Source organism: Natrix helvetica (genome assembly GCF_964273705.1).
Source record: "Natrix helvetica genome assembly, chromosome: 4".
Classification (NCBI taxonomy): domain Eukaryota; kingdom Metazoa; phylum Chordata; class Lepidosauria; order Squamata; family Natricidae; genus Natrix; species Natrix helvetica.
This window is the reverse complement of record NC_138550.1, coordinates 39977722-40003578: the sequence shown is the minus strand read 5'-3', so window position 1 is coordinate 40003578 and position 25857 is coordinate 39977722. Positions and strand designations below refer to the sequence as shown.

The 25857-nt window shown below is 33.8% G+C and overlaps 1 protein-coding gene across 1 annotated transcript in view; it reads right to left on the bottom strand.

The window, feature by feature from the left end:
• Nucleotides 1-23725, bottom strand: part of CRYBG3 (crystallin beta-gamma domain containing 3) — a 49464-nt gene extending 25739 nt beyond the window's left edge. Inside the window, exons 1-11 of the mRNA XM_081951459.1 lie at nucleotides 23268-23725; nucleotides 14446-19075; nucleotides 13444-13491; nucleotides 12856-12971; nucleotides 11544-11688; nucleotides 10126-10259; nucleotides 9135-9249; nucleotides 7971-8006; nucleotides 7278-7411; nucleotides 3876-4002; nucleotides 2199-2341 (exon numbers count right to left, since the gene is read on the bottom strand). Coding sequence (XP_081807585.1) covers nucleotides 2199-2341; nucleotides 3876-4002; nucleotides 7278-7411; nucleotides 7971-8006; nucleotides 9135-9249; nucleotides 10126-10259; nucleotides 11544-11688; nucleotides 12856-12971; nucleotides 13444-13491; nucleotides 14446-18813 — 5366 coding nt within the window. The 5' untranslated portion in view covers nucleotides 18814-19075; nucleotides 23268-23725. The remainder of the gene's footprint in view (nucleotides 1-2198; nucleotides 2342-3875; nucleotides 4003-7277; nucleotides 7412-7970; nucleotides 8007-9134; nucleotides 9250-10125; nucleotides 10260-11543; nucleotides 11689-12855; nucleotides 12972-13443; nucleotides 13492-14445; nucleotides 19076-23267) is intronic.
• Between the last annotated feature and the right edge of the window lie 2132 nt (nucleotides 23726-25857).

Sequence of the window (25857 nt, the reverse complement as noted above, 5' to 3'; positions counted from 1 at the left end):
AAACCACAATACTGAATTCTTAGTTTCCAAAACTTACATTTCAGAATAATGAGTTAATTGTTTGACAAACATTTCAATGTCATTTATGAAGTGTGTAATACTTTATATTGTAGCTAAAAGTTTTACTCAATCTAAGCTGTTACTCTGATAAAAAGAGAGAGAAAATACTCTGTGCTTTAAAAGTTGAAGACTAAACCATGAACTCAAATTCATCTTTAATATTAGAATCTCTACATTAGCATATTAAAATATAGAGTACTGTGCAAAAGTTGTAGGTAGGTGTGAAAAAATGCTGTAAACAAAGAATGCTTTCAGACATATAAATAATGATTGTTTATTTTTGACAATTTTCACCATGCAAAGTGAGCAAACAAAATAAAAATCTAAATCAAATCAATATTTGGTGTTACTACCTTTTGTCTTCAAACCAGCATCAATTCTCATAGGTACACTTGCACAAAGTCAGGGATTTTGTAGGATTATAGCAAGGTGTATGATCAACCAATTATACCAAAAAGGTGCCAATGATCATCAATGTCACACATTGGCCAAGCGACTAAAGTATGCACAAAAACATAGGAACTTGGGTGCAGAAAAATGGCAGCAGGTGCTCTGGACTGATGGAGTCAAAATTTGAAATATTTGGCTGTAGCAGAAGGCAGTGTGTTTATGGAAGGGCTGGAGAGTGGTACAATAATGAGTGTCTGCAGGCAACAGTGAAGCATGGTGGAGGTTCCTTGAACATTTGGGGCTGCATTTCTGCAAATGGAGTTGGAGATTTGGTCAGGATTAATGGTGTTCTCTGTTAGGTACTGGTGCGATTAAGCACTAGCAATGAACCCCAGGTCGAGGTTATAACAGAGCAACCCTGTAAAGTATACGCAGTGTGCGATAGATAAAGCAACCACACTGAATAATGGATAGTAAAGTAACAAAATAAACTTTACTTTTTGAAGAATATAGCAAAATCCATAAACACAGCCAAAAAGTCATACACAGAAAAAACAGTCCAATACTACCAAGATAACTTGGATACAAGTAGCAAATAACTTACACACAGTAAGTAGTAGCAACAGTAGTAACAGTTAGACAGCAGTTATCATACATCAATCGAGAGAGAGAGAGAGAGAGAGAGAGAGAGAGAGAGAGAGAGAGAGAGAGAGAGAGAGAGAGCAACAACATCAGCTGCAATTTAAATGCTGTAATCTACTAATTAGCAGAGCTCCTCTCTTAAAGATACATAACATGCCTTGTGCAATATATTGTCTACCCAACTTGTTGGTTACACCCTAACATTCTCAATGCTGAAAAATACAGGCAGATACTTATCCATCATGCAATACCATCAGGGAGGCGTATGATTGGCCCCAAATTTGTTCTGCAGCAAGACAACGACCCCAAACATACAGCCAAAATCATTAAGAATATCTTCAGCGTAAAGAAGAACAAGAAGTACTGGAAGTGATGGCATGGCCCCCACAGAGCCCTGGTCTCAACATCATCGAGTGTGTCTGGGATTACATGAAGAAACAGAAGGATGTGAGAAAGCCTACATCCACAGAAGATCTGTGGTTAGTTCTCCAAGATGTTTGGAACAACCTACCAGCCGAGTTCCTTCGAAAACTGTGTGCAAGTGTACCTAGAAGAATTGCTGCTGTTTTGAAGGCAAAGGGTGGTCACACCAAATATTTATTTGATTTAGATTTCTCTTTTGTTCATTCACTGCATTTTGTTCATTTATGAACATAAATGTTTACCACTTCCATTTTGAAAGCATTCTTTGTTTACAGCATTTTTCCCACCTGCCTCAAACTTTTGCATAGTACTGTATATATGCTAGTTGATTTATGTTTTATTACTTTATTGTTCTGTGACCACAGCCCAGTCAGTCTTGTCTAAGTTACGCAGGGATGGACCTGTGCAGTATCTATATGAAAGGCAAGCCCCACTAAACAACCTAAGTAATCAATGTAGATAGAATGAGGAGTTGAAAAATATCCCTGCAGAAGATCATAACAAACCACTGAATAGTTATATCTATATGGTCACTGGAAGTCAAACTTAACCCACGGGCAACTGTACCTTTAATTACTTATATCTTTTTATTTAATTTATTTTATGGAGTTAAGACTGAAAGAAATGATAAAATAGGAAAATCAGGCAATTCATGCTGCACAAACATTTGTAATTCAACTTACACTCCACTTTTCACATTAACTGATCTTGTCACTAGGCCAAATCCTGCCCATTCCAAATCAGGAATTTCTTGATTTACAACATCCAATACTTTCCCATTTTCCTCATCAGTTTCGAAAAGGGTTGCATTGGATTCCATAAAATCCTGGAATTTAAAAATTAAATTAGGAACGAACATGTTACTACTAAAACCATCCTTCTGTTTGTAACCTTCAATTAGTCCAACCAGTGCCTAATAGAGCAATAATTTTTGAATCAAGGTACTTCACATCTGCTATCTTAAAGAATGTTACATAATCCAGCACCCATCACTTCTGGGGAATTGAGATTTCAAGGATCTTCAGGCCAGTTGGATTGGCAAATTTGTGGCTGTTGCTGTGGTCAGCTGCAGTCATATGATTGTGTTTTCCAATACTCCCCTCCAGTTTTCCACAAGCAAAAGCAGTGGGGAAGCTGGCAGGAAGTTGCAAAATACACCTGCTCCCTCTGGGGTTTTTTTGCCCACCCATAGCCATTCTGTTTATCTGTTTAGGTAAGTAAATATATCTGAATGCATCAGGCTTATGTATAACTGAATGCATTATACCATCTGACATTCAAGGGACACAGTATACCTAAACAGCAAAAATGCCAATTGCGGTTTGTACCTGAATGTGTGCATTGTTGAAATATTTATAAATTGGAGGCACACCTCATTTGGAGGCCGTTTTACATATCATGTTACCAATATATACAATGTGGCTTAACTACTATTTTGCATATCAACTTCCTTGTATCAGAAGCTTAGAATATAAGTGTATTTACAGTACTACTAACTCAATTAATCATTTGTCAGTACCAATTACATTTAAAAAATAAATGTTTCACTGCAGAGGTACATTAATATTTTTAAATTCTAGAATCAGGACTCATTTTGTTTCAAGACAAAAATATATTTTAAATACAGCTGTTACAGCTGAATTTTAGTCTCTTAAAGGGAACAGACTGAGGTCAGTCTGGGAGAAACACTATCTGCAATAGATAGATAATTATGAAGCTTTATATGGATATATAAAGTGAAGAGTAATGGATTGGTGGTGGAGTACTGGTTAGGAATGCACACTGGAATTGAAATTTAGTCCCTAAAGTGTGTTTAAAATAAGGTACCAATGAAGTCTGAGTCTGAAGTCACAGGCTGAGAAAGCGTAACTTCCCCAAGTCACCAAATCTGTTTCATGCTTGATGTGGGACTAGAACTCATAATGTCTTTTATCCTGGTGATTTAAGCACTATACTCTAACAACAAAAACAACAATGCAAAAACTCTTAGCAGACTATTTTCTCTTTCTTTATTATGTGAATTATTTTAATGGATGCTTTACAGGTTAAACATTATAAGCTTCCATAAACATTTTATCAGGTGTGCTGTATGTAAAAAAACGTTACCTTGGATACAATCAAATGTAATGAGCAAAAGTAGAGAATGTGCTTTGCAAAGTCAATACTATGAACTTTAAAGTATTTTTTCACTTCCTCAATCTCACTGAATTGACATTTATTTATTTAACGTATGGCATATCATACATGGAATTGAATTGACAATAACAGCTCTCAATTTACTAATACGTGTTCAATTCCAATTAAACGGATAAATAAAATGTTGAAAGAATATTGCCTTAAAGAACAAATTAAGTACTTACGGCTTGCAAAAATCTAACCGAGAGCAAAACACTGCTGACTCCACCCCATGATTGCCAATGTTCATATTCTCCCTCCTCTAATAAGTATTGCCGGCCTTTATATCGTTCCTTGTCGTAAGCAACCCATCTACAATGTTGATATCACAAATTTTGACAAAGTTAGAGAATGAATGAATATTACAAATGTATTGATAATCATTATCATTTGGTACTCCTCCTCTATGGCAAAAATTAGCAACTTCAGATACAAGAGGTAAAACAAATGATTCTCTATTCTCTTTGTCCTATCCTTAATGCAAGCAATTCAGAATAACTCACAGCAGTCTATCCTATTAGAATTTCACTGCAATATTATGAAATATGACATAGCCACAATTTACCTGTTGACAAATATATTTTCCACTTAGACTTTCTCACAAGTGCAGATTTGGATCAACCAACTATGGATTGTGCCAAGAATTGACCAATTGGCTTCTTGCCTGAATCTCATGTCACAGGCTGAGAAAGCGTAACTGACCCAAAGCCACCAAATCTGTTTTCACGCCTGATGTGGGACTAGAACTCACAATGTCTTCTATCCTCGTGTCTTAACCACTATATTCTAACAACAACAAAAATAGTAGCTTCAGTTACAAATGATTCTCTATTCTCTTTGTCCTATCTTTAATCCAATCAATTCAAAATAACCCACAGCAGTCTATCCTATTAGAATTTCACTGCAATATTATGAGATATGTTAGACATACCTATAATTTATTTACCTGTTGACAAATCAATTATATCTTTGGCAAGGTAAGTCTGGAGCTGGAGCAGTTGGCTAATGTTTTGAGAAAAAACAACTCCCCTTTAGGTTAAATAGCAAGGAAAGAATTTGCTGAATGATTTAAATTTTGAATTTTTCCTGGGAGGCTTTTTATGGCCAGACATAACTTTGACAGCAGGGGTGAAATACAACAGGTTCTGACAATTTCTGGAGAACCGGTAGCGCAAATATTGAGTAGTTCGGAGAACTGGCAAATACCACCTCTGGCTGGCCCCAGAGTGGGGTAGGAATGGAGATTTTGCAATATCCTTCCCTCCAGGAGTGGGAAGGGAATGGGGATTTTGCAGTATCCTTCCCCTGCCATGCCTACCAAGCCACGCCCACAGAACCGGTAGTAAAAAAAAATGAATTTCACCACTGCTTGACAGGCTATGATTGCACACTGTCTGATCTCAAACAATAGGCCTTGATTTAGAGGTAAAGCAAAATTATCAGTTCTACTTAGAAACATTGAGTCACTCTGCACATCTCCTCCAATCAGCCAGAGATTGGAGCTACATAACAATTCCAAAATTTACAGGGGTTTAATGTTGGCTATGTTCAACAGATATTACTGAAGGGGATTATTTAAACTCCCTTTTGAACAGAGATTGTCCATGTGATGGAAGAATAGTTGAATAGTTGGACTGATAGAGTGTGAGGAAGTGGTGTTGAAACGGTTGCCGGCTCATTTCAATAGTTGCTGTGCTCATGCAAACATCTTCTCTCAGGCAATTGTCCATTACCCCAGTACTCAGAGGCCTTCAAGCTGGTATTCAAACTACCTGGATAATTGTGGCACACCCTTGTGTTTTCAAGGGCATCCAGAGGCAGACTCACCCCACCTAGTCTTTTGAATGCTAAGACAGAGTGATAAGAAGGTAGGTATAATAGGAGATAGCAAATGACATAAGATAAGGAAGTGGAGTTGACAGGTCTGGAGGCAGGCAGCTATTACAAGTAGATAAGAGCATTTTCATTGAATTGCCAGGGCTACAAGCTATTGTGATCAGCATATTTTGGTGGGAGTACTACCTGGAGCTTGAAGCTTTTCCTGGAACTCAGCAACAACTAGAAAAGGAGAAACCACCTCATCCCAACAAGTACAAGAACATTTGGGAAAAAGCAATGATGATATATTGCCTTCAAGACTTTGAGATTTTACTTTGAACTGAGTACTAACAGAATAATTATTAAAGGATTGAATATCCAAGACAGTAATGTGGCAAGTCACCTTTTAAAGGCATAGAAATGTGGAGTTCCCCACCTATTGTTGGGGAAGGCATGTGTTGCAATAAAGCATGGGTATAGATTTGGTAGGCTGTGCTAAGTCCTGTCCTTAGAGAGCAAAGAACCCTCACACGGAACACATTATTTTGTATTATTCCCTATACACAGATGCTTGCCAGGAATTATCTGCATTCTTCACTGAACATTCTGATCATCCTGACTTGTTTTATCTTGTTACTATCAGATCAATCTGATTTTATTTCTTTGTTGACAGCTAAGTACTACTCTGTAGTTTGTACAGTACATTATAGTGTAGTCCTTCTTGGATATTTTGGAACAATTTTTTTCCTTTTTAGCCTAATTGTTATTTTCTTGTCTTATTTGTTGATTTATGACCAAGTAAAAAGTGATTGATTGATAACTGTTTGAGTCATTTTCTACTAATTTTAAAAAACAGCAAAAAATGGCTCCCAGGTTTGCTATGTACATGACATATCTTTATCAAAAGCTGTTTTAGAACTGTTTCTGGCTATGCACTCATAAACAAACATAGAGAGATACATTCATCAGCAACAAATGAGCCAGATCAAGTAAAACTGTACACAAAATAGAGTTAATTTATAACATTTGGTTATTAAGCGGACTCTCTCTCTCTCTCTCTCTCTCTCTCTCTCTCTCTCTCTCTCTCTCTCTCTCTCTCTCCCTCCCCCTCCCTCCCTCCCTCCCTCCCCCCTCCTCTCTCTCTATATATGTGTATATATGCATAACCAGAAACCATTCTAAAGCATCTTTTAATAAAGATGTGTCATTTCAAAGCAAACCTTAGAACCATTTTTTGCTGTTTTGAAAAATGTGAAGACATATTCCCAGTTTTATGACATGAGAGTGACATGTAAATTACTCGCATTACACTCCACAAAAGAGGAATAAATTAAGGGACAATAAACCAAGGAACGGTAGCCTGATTTAAAGTTGTATCTTACATAAAGTTACCTTTGGCCTCATCCTATGTTTTATCTTTCTATTGTCAATCCGGATAAGATAAACATATTATTAATACAAAATATCCAGTTTTAATAATTCTCTAGGGAAGCCCCTCTTGTACAATCTGCAAGCTCCTAAGTTTTGATGAGAATTAAAGAGTTGCTTTTTTAAAAAATGATGATACTTGCACTTAGCTTTTTCATTGAAAACTATCAACTATACATTTATAAAAGCTTTTGATTAGCAAGTTAAGATATTTATAGTTGACTGGTGTGAACTTTTATCTGTTTTAATGAAATATTTTTTTAACTGATTTAGTTTTTAGTGGACAGGTATTTACATATTTTAATATTTGTAATAGTCGTTAATAACAAAATCATACTTACATTCCACCAATGACACGTATTGATCCAATTCCATGGAAAGTATCAGAATCTTCAAGAAGTATTGGAATGCAATCAGTATTCTCAGACAGTTTTTTACACCATCCTTCAAAGTGTGGTCTTTCATATATTATCATCTACAGAAAATGGGAAAATGGATCCTTTAAAGTACATTTCTAATCCTCTGTTTATTTGGTAGATTGAATAAAGGTTTAATTATAAAACACGAAAGATTTATATGATTTGAAGAAACTGCAAAGCCTGTCTAATCAGCAGCTTCAACTGAGCATTCCATACTTATGATTTCAACCAGACTTTCTTAAGAGACATTCCATTAGAAGAAGGGAAACAAGAGAATTTTTGTTGGAATACTTCCCTCTGCAGAGCTGCCCCCTCAAAAAAAAAAAAAAAAAAAGCAAGGAAAGGAGATGAAGAAAATGTATTTCTGTTGCTCTAGTTACTCTGGATTTATATGATTGTAAGAAAGCATAATTGAAATCAATGACAACTTTATTTTTTGATGCTCTTAAATGTCTGAGGGGAAATATGGATGGAATAGTAAGATTGGTTTAGTCAACACATATCTACTATAATTTGCACTTCTAAAATAAATCTTTAAATATTAGTGGTAAAGAATACCAGTTTGTTTTCTTTTACATAAATAAATTCCTCTTCCTAAAAGAATACTGTGCTTACCATAGTATTCATAGGCATCTGCACCTTTAGGCCACCCTAAAGTACAAAATAAAATCAGAAATATGATTACATACTTCCATATTAATACATAGTATATAATGTTAATACATAGTGATTCTATGAGATACTTTATAAACCAATCAATCACTGAGTCATTATTTACATTTTTTCTGTTCGCCTTTACTTGTTTTAGGAAACTTGATTGATTTCATGAATAAAAAAAGCTTCATCAACATCACGGCCGATTAAATTAATTTGTTCTGTAATAAAGGGCCAATATATCTAGGAATTTTTTTATTTCACTTTATAATTCATAGCACCAACAAGAAACTTTAGAGTTACTAAATACTAAATATTTATAAATGTTGAGGCAATTGAGGTGGGTACATGCAGTTTCTAGAGCAGATATGACTGTTATATGAGCATGCAACTACTTATTTTCAAGGCAACAAATTACTAAAGCCATTAATTTGGATGAATCGGAGAAACTTTTGAGAATGTAGTCCTCTACATCTTTGCCCTAGAAGGCAACCAACAACCATGTTTGGCTTCAATTTTGTTTGCAATAACAATTTCAATTTAGTCAAGTTGTACCTGAGATTTTCTAGTCAAATCAAGATAAACTGAGCTAAACTAGTTAGGGATCGGGGAGGTCTACATTTTATTACTAATTTTTCCCATGGAATTGGTACTTTTTAAGAATCATGAATGCAAAATTTGTAATGACACAATATTGATATTTTTAGGGAGGGAGAAAATATATCCATACAAGTTGTAAGGAAATATATTAGTAGCAATCCAAAATAATTTTACAGATATAAATTTCTATTATAGAAAATAACTCATGTCTATATGGATTCAACTACAATAATAAGAGTATCAAACCACTATAACTTCTTCAGTCCTGATATAGCACGTAGCACTTAGCATCCTATAACTAAAGGTGATAATGACAATTATTTATTTTTTCTTCAGTATTTCTGAAGTAATATCTTCTAAGTCAAACATAATTCCCCTTGTCAAGTCACCAGAAGTTTGAATTTAACAAACACAGATTATTCATCAAAAGGTTAATAGCTTATTTCTGAACTCATAATAATATGACAAAATAAATATGAATGTTCAAGCATGGGCACATTCAGATTCAGATTCAAAATGCCTTACCATTTTCAATGGTCGAAAAGATTTTACAACAGTGGCTGAAAGTTTACATGGGCCTTGATTTTCTTCTAATACTGTTCTTTCTCCTTTGAAATCATTATCTGAATAAGCAAGCCATCTAGTAAAATGAAGAATTAGTTTATTAACATAATTAATGTGCAATTTTATTCATGTATCTTGGATTAGCACACATTATTGAAGGCGCATTTGGTCTTTTAAAATATGGTATTTTATTTTGCTATCATAGATTATAGTCACATCACACAAGTAGGCAACATTTTTGAATGCATGGGTATATTTGGTATTAGAATAGTGATGGCTAACCGTTTTGTTGTCGCATGCCGAAAGCGCGCCACCCCCGTGCCCTGTTTTGGTCTTGGAAGGTCTCCTGCACCAACCTGGAAGCCAAAATGGGGTGTGGGGGAGGGCTGCATGAGGCTCCAAAATGCAATGTGAGCATGCATCCCCTCCGTGCATTCATGGCAGAGCCCAAAAAACAGCTGGGAGATGCACAAGCACGTGCGCAGAGACGGGTCTGCATGCCACGTATGGCACCTGTGTCATAGGTTTGCCATCACAGTACTAGAACATGGGTACAATTGAATTACAACTAGAAATGATGACATAAAATTTGAGATCATTGCAAGAGAAAGAAAATTTTCAGATTCAAAGTAATGAAATAAATATTTCACCTTTTCCCTGCAACGTTACTTGTTACACATACAAGTTTCATAGGCATGTACTACATGTAAGAAAAGTCCCAACATTAAAACTTAATTTCAGTCAAACTTTTTATTTTATAGTATTTTGATAACTTCAGAAAAAGTCTAGGAAAGCTGTTATTTGATAAATAGAACTGTATCTTGTGGATAACAATCATCTGATAAACATGAAGACGTAGCAAGATAACAATTCTTTTGGTTACTTTTTTGCATCGTGAGTAAATAGCTATTGTTGACCTTTATTTATATAAGTAAAATAAATATTTACTTACACTCCTGCTTTCACAGAGATGATCGGATTTTCAACTTCCAACTCATCTAAATTAGCTATGCCAGCCTGAATGCAGATTGGAAAATGACTTGTACTATTGTGTGAGTAAAGTTCAATTTCAGCAATACTACAGTCCTGTAAAGCAAATTAAACCAGAATAAAACAAAACAGATAAGTATTGTAAGATTACATTAACAGAACCTTTCAAGTGTGCAAGTATATTTCTCTCTTTATTAATATTGATTACATGAGCATTAAAAACGTGCAAAAGTGAAATATTTCCATTCATCTTCTTAAAATAGTTGACAAATTTAGAATATAATATATCTGGTTTGTTAAAGGTATCTTAGAAGTAGGATAAGCATACATCTAAGTACACAAGTCTTCATAAACAGGATTGTATTTACAGGTTTTAAGAACTTTTTTATGACAATAACTTTTCTAGACTGGAAACCACTTCATCATTGTTATTAATTATACCACTTGTTTTGTTTTCTTACTCTCAAAGAGAAAGAAAGGAAACATTAGTTCTGTTTACTGTTAAGATAACGCCAAATTGCTAAATAATGTAAGTTGCTTGTAGCACTACAATTTGGTTATTATTGTGAATTTATTTATTTAAAGTTGATATGGTCATCTGAAGTTTCTCTTCAGCAGAAATTTTTAGAAGCTGCTTCATATTTTAAGAACCAATTTATCTTTTTCAAAAATTTGGCACTTAAAAAAAGCAAAGGTAGAACTTTATGGTTATACTTTAAGTCAGAACTTTAAAAATAACCTTTTGATTCTTTAGAGTTAATAAAGCTAGGCAAAAAACGCCTAATGAGAGTTGAATTTAAATGCCTGCAATTTGCTCTCACATTAAAATTTCAACATTAGCTACTCACTTCCCTTTTTTTCAACAATATTTTTGCTATTTTTATGGCTCTATTTTGCTGTATTTTCAAAGATACCATTTCACCACATAAGCAGCACAATCTGTAGTCAAGTCTCATGCACATAGTACTTATTAGTTTAGCATTATTTAATCGTCAAACAGCAAACAAATGGTAATACAATGGTGTTTGTAACCTTTGACCTCACTCTGCTATTATCATTGTAATGCCACTCATGCACACTTTTAAAAGGTTGGTAAACATTTGGTTTGATAAGAAAAATAAAATATGATGAATAAAGCTTGATATAGGAAAGACAAACCTGGGGCACAGAAATATTTACAAGAGTAATCAAAAGTGTAAGAAAAATAGCTGAATCTTTGATAATTTCAATTTTAATGCTCTGGGCAGGGAAACAAATAATAAAACATTGAGGAAAGATAAAGTAGCGTGACAGGGAAATATATGTAAGGATACCAATTTGGTAGCTACTAGTAGCATCTGATTTTCACAAGAATAGAAGTATTCATTATAATTGTTATACCTTCATTATATGCTTGATGGAACCAATTGTGAAATTTCCTTGAGCTTTCTCTCTGTGAAGATTCAAGATGTCAGTCAGCATCCTTTCTCCTTCTTCTAGAACATATTTCTGACCTTGAAATGTTGGTTTCTCATATAAAATCCAGCTACATTAATGAATATATCAATATCAATATGCCACTCACATTGCAAGCACAGCACCAATACTAATAAGGATCCATGTTTACCATGATAATTATCTGCAGCTTTTCATATGTGTAGAATGAGCATACATACACACTGATGTTTAATATGAGCAATGTTTTTTTTTCCAGCAAGAGATTTACATTGCACACTGCTGCAAGAAAAACATCTGCCACTTAGCTACATTTTCATTTGTTAAACATATATGTCTTATTTTTAAAGATTTTAAAAATCAATATGGAAAAAAGCATTGCCTTTTGTCTTTTTTGTTTGCTTCTTTCATAAGGATGGTTAATTTCCCCAACAGACCAAATACTTTAGCCTGTCATTCAGAATGGGCAGGGGAATGTACATTGTTTTTCTAATGTTAGAATATGATAGGTTGGCAACAATGATCACAAAAAAAAAATCACTCTAACATAGCTTTAGGGATGCAATAGAAATAAATGATTTAGTGCTTGTCACTTAATTTTCTGTACTTTGTCTACTTCCCAACATTGCGTGGAAAGCTTACATATTACGTATCATGAAAATTCTTGCAAAGATTATTTATACTTGTCATTTGACTTTGCACCAGTGACTCTTCCTAATCCACCACATATGTTTGTTGGAGGCAGGATCATTATGCATGCTGCTTTGAATTGCACAAAATAAAGGTGGGATATAAAACTAACAATAAATAAATATTATATATTTCCTGATATCACAATTATTATATACTGTCTGGAAATTACTTTAAACTATTTTTTTGCACATTAAACCATAATATTTCCACATCTATATGCATATTAATCGCGGTGTTATGTCTCTAGTCTTATTCCTAATAAAATATATTTTCTATGTTTTCTGTTTTTTTTTTGTTATGGATATACTCTTTAATTACTGACAAATATAGATTTCTGGAAAATATACATTTATTTATCTTGTGTTTCAGCCTTAAAGCTCTGACAAAATTTTCAAACTAAGGAAAATGCAAAGTATTACTTTCGGATAAGAATTATATGGCAAAATTACAGTGAATAAACTTTGCATAGTGTGTTGTCTTTTTTGTATGTCCACATATACCTATTATCAACATTGTCATGATATTAGTCAAATGTGATTCCTGCTATAAGATACGTTTTTCTTACCATCCTCTAACAACTCTGATTGATGCTTCTTTTGAAAACACCCAGATGGTAGCATCTATCACATCATGATAAATTTCTAGTTTATTTGTGTTCCCATGAAAATCACAAATAAGCATCTGCAATGACATGCAATAATAATAATAATAACAACAACAACAACCAATCTAGTTGTATTTAAGTACAATGACAATAAAGATTATACTTATACTTAATGCAATAATGTAAAGCAAATTTGGTACATTCATTTTCTATTCCTCTTATATCAATTATGTTGTGCTCTTGGTGCAAACATAATGTATTTGCATTGCATAACTATTAAGCTAGTTTTGATGACTTGAATTTTATGGGTATAGCCCACCAGGCTAGCTTATCTAGGTCATAAAATGAAACCATCACAAGAATACTGTCTCAAACCTATCAACCTCCTTATTGCATTTCATTGTTGTAGCAGATAACTATGATAGTTATATCAAGGAAAATAGACTTCCTTTCCATACTTGTCCCTCATTTATTCCTCACTTTTGAAAATAGTTTATGACAAAGCAGACAATACTGAAATGTTATTGTTTTATATAAAATCACACTCACTTTTCCTGGTCTTGGATTGCACTTAAGTATGTTCCTATCAACAGGACACTATAATCAGAAAAAAAGAAATAATTTTAATACTACAGTAAGCCAAGGAAAGATATTTTAAACAAGGTGTTATGAAGAAATCTTAGCATTTTTAAGTAAAGGTGTTTAAGTATGCTAACAAACCATTTCTGAAAACCTCAAAGACACAAGTTAAACTTGTAGAAAAATACATTTTGTGACTTCATTCAAAACTATCAGCAGAGTATTCTGAGTCAGTTCTTACAATTCCTATTAAAATATAAAAGGCTTTGTACAATACTACTTTTCTCATATTATTCATCAGAATAAGATATGGACTATTAGGTTTTAAGCAGATTTAGAAATGTGAGCATAAATGCTCATTTATCCAACATTATTGCAAGAAACAGATATCAGTCTGCCTGATATCAAAGTGATGGTGGCGCTTCAGCTAATAATGTTCACTCTTCTCACACTTATAACTCATTTATGAAATAACTTTTCCTCATATCCCACCTAAAATCCCAGGAGAAAAAAGGGTAAAAAGAAAAGTATTTTTCAATTCAAATTCTGCTAAAAAAAGCATGCTCTTTCATTTAATCTGCCTGGTATATTGTAGACTGTACAATATAGAGTATATATTGGATACAGTACATTGAAAGAGTACCATATTATGTACCAAATTCTCACAGTAAATTAAGCAGAATCAATAGATTCAGAATTTTGTTTATATGGATAATCTATCTCTATAATATATTTAGCTTAAAGATGTGTGTATAGAACAAATTGTACCCTATGACTATCATTAAGTGCTGTACCTTATGATTCTTGATGAATATATCTTGTCTTTTTGTGTACACAGAGAGCATATGCACCAAAGACAAATTCCTTGTGTGTCCAATCACACTTGGCCAATAAAGAAGTCTATTATCTATTACATAAATGAAATGTATAGATTAGGTTCCTACTGTGTATAAATTTAGTGAAAAGAATTACCTTTGGACAGGTTACCAATTGCAGCAGCTTTGTAGATTTAGATGGAAGATCAGCTGGCAATATCCTGCTTCCAAGCGTACTTCCTTTTTCAACTAAATAACTTAAGCCAGGTAGATTTTCAGAATATGTATCCTTTAAAAAAGGCTTCATGCTAGAGTCAGATTTTTGAATAAAATGAACTGGAAATGTTGAACTCAAAGATGAGGTCTCTTCTGAATGAAGTACTTCCTTAGAAATAAATTGTTTAGAAAAGTCTTTTGGGAATTCGGTATTTTTATTGTCTTGCCAAATATTGGAAATAGAGGTTTCTTTTTCTTCCTCTTGATTTTTTCCTTCATAAAGTTTGTCTTCTTGTTCATTTTCATTACACTGATTACTAGACTTCAACTTTTCAGATACTGATTGCAAAAGTGATAAGACAGATAAAGATTGGTTTTCTCTTGGTGATCCACTATAGCGATTTCTTGGTGAAATATCAGTAGAAGGCAAGTCCTCTTGGGAACCATCATCTTCATATATAGGAGACAAAGAAAAGGGGTAAATCCTATATCGCTTTGCTTCTACAGTCATGAAAGTTTCTGAACAAGTATCATCCAGCATCTCATCCAACTGCTTGCTTTCATCATAAGAAGGAAAGAGGTCCTCTTTGAATCTGGATGTTTCATACATCTTATGAGTGTCATCTAAGGATAAATCAGGATAAGATAAGGTATTCATTATTTCTTCTCCTGAAAAAGAATAATTTTCATCTTGAAGACTGTCTTCATACAAAATATTAAAGGAAGAATTGTGTTTCCAATGTTCTGGTGTAGGAAAGGCAAAACAATTTGGGGATTTGTTTTCATTTTCACTGTCAACATCCAGATAATATTCCTTAAGTACATTATCTGCTATTAAACATGGGTCCTTGTTTACTTCTTCTCCAAGGACAAAACCAATGTCTGATGAATTGTTCAACAGAGATGATTCAGATATACTAAAAAGGGCATTGAACTTAGTATCTTGTTGTAGTATATCTTCGTTTCCCATTTTGCTACTGCCCCATTCACTATTTATTTCATAATATTTTTCATGTGGTTCCTTTCCTTCAGCAGTAACAGCTTTGCTTTTTCTTATCACATTTTTGGGGAAATCATTCTCTACATTATGTCCAGGTGAACATAAATAAGTAAATTCATCTTGATATTTATCAGAAAAGCTACCGTCTGTATTAATGTTTGAGTTAAAGTTTCTTGTTAAAACTGAGCATGCTGACAATTGCTTATAGGTCATAACAGCCTCTCCTTTGACTAAATTACATTGATTCTCACATGTCCAGCTACTAGTGATATCACCAACAATTGCCCTATTTGTTGCACAATCATCATTTTTATTGTATTTGGCATTATTGATTTTGTCACGACAGGAATTTAGTTTAGTTATGTCATCATACCATTCTTCACAAACTGTTTGGCCTGAACACACATTATTTGGTATAATTTCTCCAGAAACCTCTTTACTCTCTTCTTTGAAGTTAAAAGGAACCGATACATTTGTTACATCCTCAACAGTTATCTTCTGCTTTTCAACTGGGGATACTGGATTTAGGCTTAACGGTATTTCAATTATTTCAGGAAGCTTAATTGATAATTCTGCATCAGTTATAGGTATCTCTGATGCTTCAGTGTAACACATATTTGTATTTTGGGAAAAATCCTTACATAAATGTTCCTCATATGGCACAACTGCTGGATTTTGTTTGGCTGTTTTAATAACATTGTCAGTTATTTCTTTTGGTTTTACTATTACTGAATTATGTAAATCAGTTTTATCAGTGATATTCAATGGTTCCTTTTCATTCTGAGTATCATCGTCAAATTTAAGTCCAGAGAACTTTGTGATATAATTCACATCACAGGGCTTTAATGAAGAGTTCCTTGACTGTATTTTTTTAGATTCTGACAGCATTTTTCTATTCGTATCATCTTTTTGAAAGCTGGGACTTTCATTATACTTAGTGTCATTATTTTGACAGATGGGAGCTGTTTGTTTTGATCTAATTTCTTCTATTGCTAAATGAAGAACTTCATCTACTATTTCATCAGCCTTTTTAAACAAAAGTGTTAAGTTTTGAGATTTAATTTGCAGTTGCTTTCCTGTTTCAACATTTCTCAATGGTTCCTTAAAAAACTGGTTGTTTGATTTAGGAAATAAAGCAGTAATTGCTTCTTTATCCATTCCAGTAGCAATTTTTGAAGGCGTAGCCACAAGGAAATTAGAATTCTGCCCTGAGGGAGTTGTATGAATGTCTTTGCTCTGCTGGGTATTAAGAGGCATTTCTGATGCTATCTTTGAAGGATCTATATTTTCCACATAATAGGTAACTGAGGCCATTAATGGAGGTGAATAAGTAATATCTGATATTGATTCAGAAGATACACTACTTAATGTATCCTTAGATGACAATTTTAAGGTATGTTTTTCAGAATTTATAGGAAGAGAATTGATTTTGTCAAAAACAACCTCTGTTGCTTCACAGGCAGGAGGAGGAAGGTCTGAGGTATCTTTAAAAGAACTTGTAGGAATAGCAGACTTGGACGCATGTACATTGCCAGATGTAAAATCAGGAAAGGTCTCTCTTATGAGAATGGATTCGGAATCCATTGAATAAGAACTAATCAAATATTTTGTTTCATTTGAATGTGGCAAAATCTTTTTTTCAGTGTTATCTCTGTCAATAGTATCACGGATAATATGGGATTTAAAGTTATTTCCAAATCCCGGGAAAAAATGTGACTTTAAGGCAGCTTTAGAATTTCCAGACACAGAATCAGAGTAGCATATTTCACTAATGTCTGCCTCTGCAGAATTTATTGCAGTGGTGACTCTTGCAGACTGCAACGCACGTTCCTGTTCATCAGGCAAAGAATATGAACCCTTCAAAAAATTCTGATCTTTGGAATGAGATGCAGACTTAGCCATAGTATCCAAATGAATGTTATCTTCAAAGATATTAGCATTATGGATCAAAGCAGGTAAGAGAGAACAAGAATTATCTGGTGCCGAGTTAATTTCTTCAGGTTTCGCAGGTAGAGGACTATGGGCCAAGCACTCATTTTCAGAAGAAATAATAGACAGACAAGCGAGTTCTTTATTTTCAGGAGGCCTGACATGATTTCTTATGCTACTGAGCATTGAATTGCTTTTCTCAGAAATAATTGGAGTTTTAATAGCATCATTTTTTATAGTTTTAAGAGATGACGTATCTACGTTCTTTACATGTCTTGTGTTTTCCAGTTCAAAGAGCTTATTTTGTTTCTCAAGAGGAGATGAACAAATATTTAAGCTGGTTAACGGTTGGATCAGAGTTTTATTCTCATCTCTTTTGGCAGGATGACATTCATTTTCAGCTTCAAGACTTTGAGGGACATTATCTGCATCTGTTTTGAAGGAGTCGACATGCGTATATTCAGTACCTAACAAAGAAATGTTGGCCTTATTTTCCTCTGTACTATTAGACATAACTGTGTCAAGTTCCACAACAGGTATTCCAACATTCTCCTCAATTACTTTACTAGCTCCAATATTAGCCATTATGGAGATCCTAGAATTATTTTGTGGATCTCTAAGTAATAAAGGCTCAGTGGTTTCTTTACTCCCTAGGCCACTCTTGCTGCATAAGTGCAACGCAGACCCATTTTCTGTAGAAAGGGCTGGCATTTCTGATTTGAAAACTAATGGCAATTCTTCTGTAACTGCTGGTTTATGGAGAAGCAATTGAGAATGATTTTCAGTTGTCATATCTGTATTTAAATCTTTATTACTGTTTGTTCCATTATTTACTTGATCACCACAGTTATAGTTATTCATGTACAATGATGGATTAACTGATTCTAATCTGAACTGATCCTCAGTCCAAGAATATTTATCTTCTAACAATTGACGATCATTATTAGTTGACTCTACTTTGGGGTAAGATGAAAATTCATTTTGTACTGCCTCTTTTGTTTCTGTGTTAGAAAAAAGACATAAATGTGTTTCTTTTTTAGAACAAACAGTGGTAGCATTGTTCGACTGTGGCTGCAAATGTATTTCTTCTAATGCTTTTCTCTTTTCATCTAATCTACTGTTTTCTGAATTGATTCTTGCAGAATCTGTATTTGGGTAGCTAGAACTGACCTGATTTGGCAGCAATGCTGGTGGGTCTAACAAAAGTTCCCTATTAACTTCTGTTTTGTCTGAAAGTGATACACATTTTACAGACTCAAGTTCTTCAATGCAGTTTTTGGTGGTTTCAATTTCTCTCAAAGAGGTAATTTTGTTCTTTACTTCATTGTGCTCACAATCACCCTGAACATCTCCCTTCTGATTCATTTCGGATAAAAGCATGTTTTCTTGTGAATTTTGTTTGTCATCTTTAGTTTCAGATTTTCCATTCTGCAGTAATGATTCTGGTTCTTTTGTCGTTTCTGAGCTTAAAGTATTTATGATTTCCTCTTTTTTGCTTTCCACAAGACAGTTGCTAATACTGGTTCTGGTTACTGTTTCTTGTTCCAAGTCTGCTTGTTTCTTAAGCAACTGCTTAATTCTTGCAGAACCTCGGTAGGTTGCATAAGTAATTGAATGTGCTGGGAGTTCACTTTCTGTTTTTCTGGAATAAAAACATTGTTAATATTAACAAATGTTTCCAGCCACATACAATTATAAATATACCTACTACTCAAATAGTTAACCTATCTTATATAGAGAGGGTATGATATTAAAAGTGTAAGTTGTGCAATACATTTAATAGTTATCTATATAATAGTTGCAGAATTACTGAAAAAGAACAATTTTCAGACTATTAAGGTCAAATCCCTGATCTAAGGAAGATTCCTCTTCCAATACATATATTTGTGTATTAGAAATCTTTGCTTTACACCCCAAAGGAGAAGTGACAAAATGCCACTTTAAAAGTGGGATAACTAAGATGATTTTTGGTTGTCTTGAGTGAATTCTGGATATGAGGCAAAAGCAATGTCATGGGAAAATGACTGAAAAATAAGGCATGTTTGTGCAATAGGTATGTGCAGATAAGGAAGAATCTTTGGAAAGGTTTCTCTCCCTGGGAATAAATGTGTTAGCACCGAAACGACATCATTATGCTAACATGAATTACAATAGCCAATGCTATGATTAGAATGATGGTAGTTATAGCAAAACATCTGGAAGGTATTACAGTTAGTCCTCAACTTATAAACATAATTGAACCCAAAATTTCCACTGCTAAGCAAGACAGTTGTTAAGTAAGTCATGCTCTTTTTTTACAACCTTTTTGCCACAGTTGTTAGCAAATTATTGCTTGCTGTTAAGTGAATCATGCAGTTGTTAAGCAAATCTGGCTTCTCCCATTAGCTTTGCTTACCAGACGTCAACTGGGAAGGTTGCAAATGGTGATTACATGACCCTGTATGAGTGCAAATGTCATACACACAGGACAGTTACCAAGCGTCTACATTTTGATCATGTGGCCAAGATGGTGCAACAGTCTTAAGTGTGAACAACTGCCATAAGTCACCTTTTTTGTTGTCACTATAACTTTGAACAATCACTAAAGAAATGGTTGTCTAGTAGACAAATGGACTACCTGTATAAAGGCTTTTTTACTTTACAAAACTATGTACAAAATCCTCACATGCACCATTTTTAAAAATATGGGAACAGAAAATGCAAAAGCTAAGTATCAATTACTTGATGTTGTGGTTTAAAACAACAGTTTATTATTAGACTTTAAAATAGTTTGAACATTTCTTTCTTTTGGAGCAGTAAGTAGGACTTGAACAACTATAAACCTACTTTCTGCTCATGTATTTTTGATTGAGTGATTTACTTTAAAAAATATGAAAGCTATATTGAAGGCTATGTGCCAATAAACTATTATGTGCAATTCAGTGAAGCTCGGTGCACATATGCATGGATAACTTTTAGCATGCTTTCTCTGTAACATAATGTTCTATGATTTAAACTGAATATATCTTTGCCTCCATTGAAAAGCATTGTTAAAGCAATATACAGTGTACCTATGGTATTTGATTTATAATACAGGCATTAGTAAGCATAAATGAGATGTAAGCACATGTTATATAAATGAAATTAAAGAAAGCTATTGACTGTAAAATCAGGTATGTAGGTCATGTATTCGGCTACTGTTGGGATGTACAATAAAATGCCTATGTCTCATTAAGAAAGATGTATGAGTCAGGTATTACAACCTATAAAAAGTGATATTCTGTTATGGATTATATATAATTGGTATAACCTCTGCCTTAAATGTATTTTATAGAACTACAAGTGAATAGAGACTAAATGAATCTAAAATAAATACAAATTATCTTGTACTTAACAGCCCGCATAATGCTAATGGAAGCTATAATAATGTTGCCAGGAGAGATTATTCTGATGCCATCCTTATTCTTTTTTTGGGGGGGGTGGGGGAGGGGAGGAGAGAAGCAGCTTATATATTTCAATAGTTCCATCTGGTATTTCAGAGCTCCCGAGATGTTTGATAAACACTTTAATCCTAACAGCTTTCACTGAAATAAAACATCTAACATTTGAGCGGAAAAAAGAAGATAATGCTATATAATATAGTATTGGCATGTTTGCTTTCATGTTTACAGAATCTAGTTCAAAGTCTATAAACCACTTTGTTTTAAGATATATTTTAAAAATTGAAATAGTAAATAGAGAAAATTTAGCTCAAACTAAGCTCTTTATTTCTGTTGTAATATAGAATATTTTTATGACAACTACACCTATCTGTTAACTAACCTTACAAAAATGCATAAAGAACTGTTGTCATAAAAAAATAAAAAAAGCAATAATATATTTCTAAGTCATATACTTTATTGAATACTGTTGAAAAATTGTGCCATTACTGCCCAAGATAAAAAGTCATTTGAACACCAGTAGTTCTTAGTTAATGACCATTTGTTCAGCAACTGTTTGAAGTTAAGGCAATGAATGACTGGTACTTATAACTGGTCCTCAAAGTTCCAGCCATCCGAGAATCCCTGCAGTCACATGATTCTGGTACTTGGCAACCAGGTCCCACTTACAATGTTTGGGTTATCCCGTAGTCACATGATCATCATTTGTGATCTTCCCTGCTGACTGAGGCCTAGCCCAAGAATGATATAGTGTACTTCCCTTCTGGCAGTGGCCATCCCAGCTTGGCCACACCCTCTCTTGTTTGGCAGTAGTCAACCCTAGCCAAATCACCCTTGTGCACACACTCCCTCACCTGGCAACCATCACTCATGGTTTAGCATGCTGATGCTGTGTCACAGGAGGCCTTTGTGCTTCTTCCTCCTCTAGAACTACCCTCGGCCTTGTTGCGCCCATGCTACAGCAATCACTTACCCACTCACTTGCTTACAAACTACCTGGACTTGCAACTTCCTACCGGCTTCCCCACTGAGTTTGCTTATTGGACTCTGGCAGGAAATTGTGAGAATGTCTTCATTTAATGACCTGTAATCTTTGTTTAATGACACCAGTGGCTAGGATTGCCATTCTAAATGATGTGGGCATGGGATGTCATGCTTTATGATGCCATTGCTGAGTGACAGACATTCCAATCCCAATTATTGTCATTAAGTGAGCACTACTTGAAAGCACAAAAGAGACAGATCTGAAAGATTTTCAAAACTGGTCATTCAAAACACTGTACTGCATTTTCTAAACTGTAATAAACTGTGAATCTATCTGCATAAAACAAGCCACTCACATTTCTCTACACATTTTCATTATGCAAAAGGCATACATGAAGAAAACAGATACTCCATGGAAAGCTATGCTCATATCCAGGGTCCATGTTTGTGAAACATAAAAGAGTGACCCTGGACATGATCAAATATAGGTTCCAATCTCTGTAGACTGATTTTCTAGTGAGTAGCCATTCTGTTTTCATGTACTTTCATCTTCCTGCTGTTACGAATATGCTTTTTTGTTTCCTGTAAATAGGAAACTCTGTTTTGCAATAGTGAGTGATGTTGCAGAAGTAGCTGCATTTGTGTAAACCTACCTATGAGACACAGTTTGCTCCAAAGATTAATATACTGGACTAAGATTGAGAAGATCTGAGTTTTAGTCTTGCCTTAGTTTAGCCCTGCCTAAATTTTAACAGCTGGCCTCAGCCAGTTATTTTTTCTTAGTTCTAAAGCGGCAAGGGCAAATCATTTCCAAAATTGTTCCCTAAAAACGGTTATGAATTTACTGATGTAGTATGCAAGAGTCAAGACTCACTAAAGGCATAAAGAAACAAATAGTTGTGTAGATATTAATTTCCAGCTTCAGGATAAAAATACCATCTTAGTCCAGCATTTTGCTTTTTACAGTGACTAAACCAGATAGTAGTATTTATCTCTGCAGAATTTATGTGATTCTCCTTCACTAAGGCTAGTTCTGCTATATGCTTACTTCATTTTTTTCTTGTATTACTGTTTCTACAATTTGTCTGATAATGTCATTAAAATGAGTGGCATATAATTTTTACAAATTAGCCATCTTTTTATCTTTTGATACCTCCTTCGTCATTAGATTCAACTGATAAAGAATATGTAAAATGTTTATAATCTCTCCCCATTCTTTGTTTTCAATTTTGTAAATTCAAACTTTTTATATATAAGACTATATCTTTTGCATGACTCTCCCACTGATGAATCTTTAAAAAATAGACCATACAGGATGAGAACTATTTTATGTACATTATGAATTGTTCAATATGAATAACACTGAAGAAAATTTGTATGATCCTATGAGCTCAAATTAAAAATATATTTAGATACTATATTTGAACTCACTTGGCTGTTTCAGCAGATTGATCCTGAGGTTTCTGTAAATGTTGTGGACTAGATTTAATTCTTAAATTACTGTCATCATCTTTGCTTGATATTTTCTGTTCAGTTCCAAAATTTGAAATGACAAGTATATTTGATTTGAGATGCTCAGTATGTCCTTTCTCTTGATGGCTACCTTGATCTGAAAAGCCTTTTTTAGTTTTGCAATGTCCATCTCCAAAATTAGAAGGTTCTTTTTCTTTGTATGATGATTTAGAAGAAATACCAAATAAACTCCCAAGATATTGCAAAAATCCTTCTTTAGACCGTTTATTATTATTGTTTGCTTTGCTTTCATGAATCAAACTAGGAAGACTTTTTGCTTTCTTTAATTCCTCTTGAGTGGTAGATCTATTCAAGCCTTCTGTACAGAAATCTGTATTTGTACAGACTGAAACCTACAAGAAAAGAAACAGATTCTTTTATCAATTGTTGAAGAGGAAGTAGATGTTACTGTCTATATAGGAGGAATTGTATTGCATTGTATCCTGTCTTTCCTATGAAAGTATAGGAAGCATAAGTAGCACATAGTCAGTTCTTTTCATTGTATTGTTCCTATAGGAGAATTAATAAGGCCATGCCAGTTTTTTAAGAGATGAAGATGAGGGTCTTCCCAATCTAAAGCCAGAGCTCTTTCTGCTTAAGCATACTGGCTCTCATTAAGTGTACTGGAATACATTAATGTACAATTTTAATGCCAGTGCTTTATTCCCGGCATACATAATATTATCTAAATCTACAGTACATTGAACATTGCTAAGTATGCATAACACTGATTCTATAAAGGCAGAAAACTAGCTCTTTTATTAAAAGCTCACATGAAAAAGAATCTCCACTATGAGATCTGCATTTTATTTTTTGAAATATATGTTCTTCGTATGTAATGGATGTAATAGCATTACATAAAAATAAACAGTTGCAGCATTAGCAGCTATTTTTAGTTAATAAATCTCCCCCCCCCCCCCCAGGAATGATTAATGTGGTATGTCTGCCAGGCTTCTTCCCCAAGAAAGCCTATTTTAAAAAAGCCAGTGTCCTTTTCTCTTTCTTCTTATCTATGGGCAGTATATCTGACTATTCCTTTTATAAGATGTGTCTATTTCACTAATTCCTCAGACCATTATTCTTTTATGCAGAATTTTTCCTTAGTGTCTCTCACATAGTGTCTTTCTTTTTCCCGTACTCCTTGTAGGGAATTTTGCCTTAGTTATATGTGGAGAGTTTTTTTTTAATCTTTACAAAATCCCAAATTTTGGGAACTGATGGGAGATGAAGCCAGAAAACACGTTTTTTCCATCATGACACTTGTATTATTAAATTATTAAACAAGTCCATCATGACACCTATATTATTCAGAGTCCAGAGTGGCCCTATGGTTATAGCTTTGCAGGAAGGCAGAGGACTGGAAATCATCTGAACCTGGATTTTTAAAATTAACATGTTATCTTATTTGTATTGTGTATTATTTACACATGAATCTGTTGATGTTCTGGTGGTTTTTATTGTGCTGTATATTAGAAGTCACCATGAGCATATTGTGATTCTGAGAAATTTAAATTCTATAAATAAATAATAATTCAAAAGGCATTTCACTTTCTAAGTAATTATCATTACAAGCATTACATTATATATAAGGTATAGGCAAGAAAGAGTACAGAAAAATCCTTTGTTTCATAGGTGCCACAATGCTCTACTGAAACATGCACACTGTATAGCCATGTGTATATTTTTCTTATCTCATTATAATATTTAGTTTTGAAAAGCTAGAATTGGAATTGCGGGCATAATATATATTAATTATGTTTATGCTTGAATTGTATCTATTTTCTTGCTTTTAACTTAACATTTCATGCCATTAAACTTTTGAAACAATTATTTAATTAAAAACTATCTACAACTAAAAGAAAACAAAGCCAGAGATCTTCAATTTGTCATAAAATGATAACTGTAATGACTGATAACGGATCTAATGTCATTATTTACAATTTCTACTTTCACAATCACATATAAATACACACACACGTATTTCAGGACAACATTTTCTGCATATAATGAAACAGACAACAATAGGAAAACCCATATAAAAATAAACTGATAGTTTTTAGGAAGAATAAGACATAACTCTGGTTCCTATTATAATAATAAATAGAAAGACCTTTAATAATTCTGGAAGAGGACTGCTTTCTTTTCTTGGACAAATCACATCTGTAGATTCATCTTCCTTAATTTCAAAACTGAAAAAGAGAGAAAGAGATGTAACCTATTTGAAAGTCCAAATTTATTTGAAGCATTTTTGAAAGAAAGTGGAGAAACTGAACACATTTATTTTGCCTGCTTGCTTTCTGTCATCTTGGCATTTCTTGTGTTTAGACAGCTTTTCTAAACCTGATCAAAGCATTTCCTTTATTGTCATAAACTTTCCAAGTTCATTTTTTAAACTCTAATATTTTTTTCTATCTATTTTTAACACAACGCTTCTGTAGTATATTTTCAAAACTAGTCAGTTAATTTGATTTTTAGCTTAAGGTTACCATCTGTTTAATCTAGAATTTTG